Below are 3,711 nucleotides of genomic sequence, written 5' to 3'. Positions count from 1 at the left end.
ACCGCTCTTTTATTCTCTGCTCCAGTTTCTTACTGTTTTAAGGACGTGGCCTTGGAAGTGCCGTGGTATGGAAATGGTCTGAGGTGTGAGATGGAGTCACTAAGGGATTAGGGACCGGTCACTAAAATATAATGATAAAGAGAATCTATCAAATTACTATCACCTAATTTTTATGTCGTAAGTTTTATAAGTATTAAATAAATAATTACTCCCACTTGAAGTATTTTATTTAGTCCTTGTTAATGCTACAAAAATTAAAAGAACTAAAGGCAGTGTGGGCTATTTAAAGAGATTAAAAAAATGACTGCCCAGTAGTTTGTAAAAAAATAATTTTAAATATAGAATCATCATTTACATGGATTTTTTTTTCCTGCCAGGATCACTTACAGCACTGGATCCTGTATCAACCCCAGTGGTATAGCGCTCGTGATTGGTGTACACTGTACTGTGAGAACATTGCAGTATTCTCACTAGTGTACTGTCGTAGAATCATTTAGGTTGGAAGCGACCCTTAAGATCATAGAGTCCAACCATCAACCTAACGCTGCTAAAACCGCCACTAAACCATGTCCCTCAGCACCACGTCTACACATCTTTTAAACCCCTCCAGGGATGGCGACTCCTCCACTTCCCTGGGCAGCCTGTTTCAATGTTCGACAACCCTTCTGGTGAAGCAATTTTTCCTAATACCCATCCTAAACCTCCCCTGATGCAACCTGAGGCCATTTCCTCTTATCCTATCGCTTGTTACTTAGGAGCAGAGACTGACACACACACACACACACCCACCCTTGCTACACCCTCCTTTCAGGTAGTTGGAGAGAGCGGCAAGGGCTCCCCTCAGCCTCCTACAGACTAAACAACCCCAGTTCCCTCAGCCGCTCCTCATAAGACTTGTGCTCTAGACCCCATACTATATCAAGGTACCTTTCTGCAAAAAAAAAAAAAAATAAATGCTGCCTTGCACTACTTTTAAAAATACATCCAACTAGGATTTCAGTGGGCTGTCGGCAGTTCCCGGTTCTTACCTTCTTAGTTTTCCCTGTACAAATATTCCAGGCTTCTTGCTCTTCCCTTTTCCTTGACTCTAAACTTAAAGTGCCCATGGGCATTCCTCCATTCCTTGCACTTGCTTGGCTGTTAAAAGAAACCGGCGTGTTTATTAATGCAAGCCCAACACTGATTCATGTAATGGAGGCTTTGCTAAATGAATCCATATTTATTATGGGGCGTTACTGCTTTTCCTCCTGTTAAAACACGTTCTCTCTATTAGTATGGCTCAAACTGAGAAAATTACTTTCAAATCTGTTGTGTGGGTCCAATTCTTACTGTTTTTCTCATGTTATCAGATGATACAGGAAATCGACTTCGATTCCAGCTGGAGTTAGAGTTTGTTCAATGTCTAGCAAATCCAAATTACCTCAACTGTGAGTACTTGAAAGCAAATATCAGGATCTGGAGCAATGAATATAGTTTAATGGTGTTTATTATTACTGGTAATGTTAGACAGGGAGAGAGCGCTAAACAAATAAAAGGGAACGGGTCTTTCACAGAATAAAGGTAGTCTGTAAATAATATTTCTAGATTTTTAACAGGTGGGGGTTATAAATTGCAAAATGTTTTATTGGTTGAAATGAAAAAAATATGCATCTGTCTGGTGGAGAAAAAAAAAGAAGTTCAGGTCTGTGGTTAAACCGTAATGTCAAGTTAACAGTATTCCTTTATCTGAAGTTTACTAATATTAATAATAGTTTCAGGTGCTATACTGAATTTTCTTCAATTTCCTGCCAATTTTGATGCTAGTCAAAATTTTCTGTTCCAAAAAGCTGTTCTCTTCCTTGCTGTTGTATGGAAGACACCTACCATAATAGAGATTAGACTAGTTTATTATGCCTAGTATGTTGACATAAAATGTATTTTCCCTGTGTGGTTTTTTTTTTTTTATTTTGAATTGTCAAAATTTTATTGTCATGATAAAGTTTTGGCTAAAGTGCCTCTTCATATAGTTTTGTGAATACATATTCTTCAAGTTTGGCAGATTTTTTTCACACATCTGTAACTGACAATTCCTTATTTGTCATTTTATTTCAGTTCTTGCACAAAGAGGCTACTTCAAAGACAAAGCTTTTGTAAACTATCTTAAATATTTACTTTATTGGAAAGAACCTGAATATGCAAAATACCTGAAGTAAGTGTTAAGTTAAAAGTAAGGTTTCTGCATTTTGATGATTTCATATTTACCTTGTGTTATGTACTGTACAGCAGCATGTCAGTATTTGATTTCTGCCTGTAACCTTACCTGTGTTTAAATGCAATATAAATTTTCCTGTTCCAAACAGTCCAGATGTAGCAAGAATAGACAAAATTATAAAACTTGTCTTTCATGAGTTGTGCATGGGATCTTCCTTTTGCAGCCTGGATCTTTACTTTACCATTTGTTCAAAATAAAACTATTGAACATTATGGTACAGAACTACTTCAGTTAGGCCCAGTAAGTACATTTTAAAAGTGATTTTGCATTGTTAATGCTTACATGAAACAAAGGATGACTTTGCATTTTTGTGAGTGTGCAAAATCCTTCAAATTTTGGGAGAAAAGTTCTTGATTATGTTCTTTAAATGAGCTCTGGAAACAGATATGGTCATTGTTATGTATTTTAGTAAAATCTAGCCATTAGAGAAGCTACTCTAAGCAAGCATGTATATCCGTTTATAAACTGTTATAGGACTCCTGGTTTCCTAGCCTGAAGTTATTAAATTACGGTGTGTGGAATACCTACAGTCTTAAGTGGCTTAATACTTGAGTAAAGCATATACATGATAAAACTAAAATAACGAACCACAGAATTACTGGGGACTCCTGTTTTAGTGTACCGGTACTAAAGTATGTTTATTTTTAATCCAGGTATCCTCAATGTTTGCATATGTTAGAGCTGCTCCAATATGAACATTTCCGCAAAGAACTGGTAAATGCTCAGTGTGCTAAATTTATTGATGAGCAACAGATTCTTCACTGGCAGCACTATTCACGGAAAAGGATGCGCCTCCAGCAAGCACTTGCAGAGCAGCAGCAACAGAACAACACCTCTGTAAAATGAAAAACACTTGGAAGAGTGATGATAAGGTGTACTTTGTGTTAGTTAAAGTATTTACAAGAGAGGAATGAATGCTTCTGTGAGTTTGGCTCTGGGTATGTGTACATTGAATTTTTGATTTATCAAGTGACTGGGTTTGTTTTCTTTTGTCAACTTTTAACACCTACTTCAGCAATTTTATTTTGTAGCATGCACAGTTTTGTAAGAACATTACTTATTGTAGTTACTGATTCCTCTTGATTGTGAAAACAAAACATAGTTTTGAGGGCACTGACATTTAAGTATTTAACCCAAAAGTGTAGCTCAGAAGTCCATTCTTAGGAGGCAGTTTCCCTGGAGAATAACAACATGTCTCAAAGCATGGCTAAGAACTCCCTCATGCACTACTTTTTACAACTGCAGGATGAGTAAAGTTGAAGTGATGATACTGTACAAAATCTAAATTGTGGATTTTTGCCTTGAAACCAAGCTGAGCTATTACTTGTCATTTGTTTACCTGGTAGTCATTGTTGCTGGGGGTCTCAGAGTTCTCCTTACAGCATGTTTTAGAGCTAGAAATCAAAGTGGGACAAGACAAGGACTGCAGCAATGGAGCAGAGATAAGTAATAAACTTTGC

General features: G+C 36.9%; 1 protein-coding gene across 1 annotated transcript; it reads left to right on the top strand.

Moving 5' to 3' along the window:
• The first annotated feature begins 1,338 nt into the window (after positions 1-1,338).
• Positions 1,339-3,281, top strand: MED31 (mediator complex subunit 31). The gene is made up of 3 exons (XM_009881439.1): positions 1,339-1,427; positions 2,092-2,188; positions 2,905-3,281. Exons 1-3 carry the CDS (start codon positions 1,340-1,342, stop codon positions 3,095-3,097), a joined length of 378 nt encoding a protein of 125 aa, XP_009879741.1. The 5' UTR covers position 1,339; the 3' UTR covers positions 3,098-3,281.
• The last annotated feature ends 430 nt before the right edge of the window (positions 3,282-3,711 follow it).

Source organism: Charadrius vociferus, unplaced genomic scaffold (genome assembly GCF_000708025.1).
Source record: "Charadrius vociferus isolate BGI_N301 unplaced genomic scaffold, ASM70802v2 scaffold323, whole genome shotgun sequence".
Taxonomy (NCBI): domain Eukaryota; kingdom Metazoa; phylum Chordata; class Aves; order Charadriiformes; family Charadriidae; genus Charadrius; species Charadrius vociferus.
The sequence above is the reverse complement of the archived record's forward strand: the minus strand, read 5'-3'. Positions and strand labels throughout refer to the sequence as shown.

Coding starts and splice junctions, on each gene's coding strand:
- MED31 (XM_009881439.1), top strand. CDS start 1,340: ATGTTATCAGATGATACAGGAAATCGACTTCGATTCCAGCTGGAGTTA. Junction 1,428..2,091: donor AAATCCAAATTACCTCAACT/GTGAGTACTTGA, acceptor ATTTTATTTCAG/TTCTTGCACAAAGAGGCTAC. Junction 2,189..2,904: donor GAATATGCAAAATACCTGAA/GTAAGTGTTAAG, acceptor TTTTTAATCCAG/GTATCCTCAATGTTTGCATA.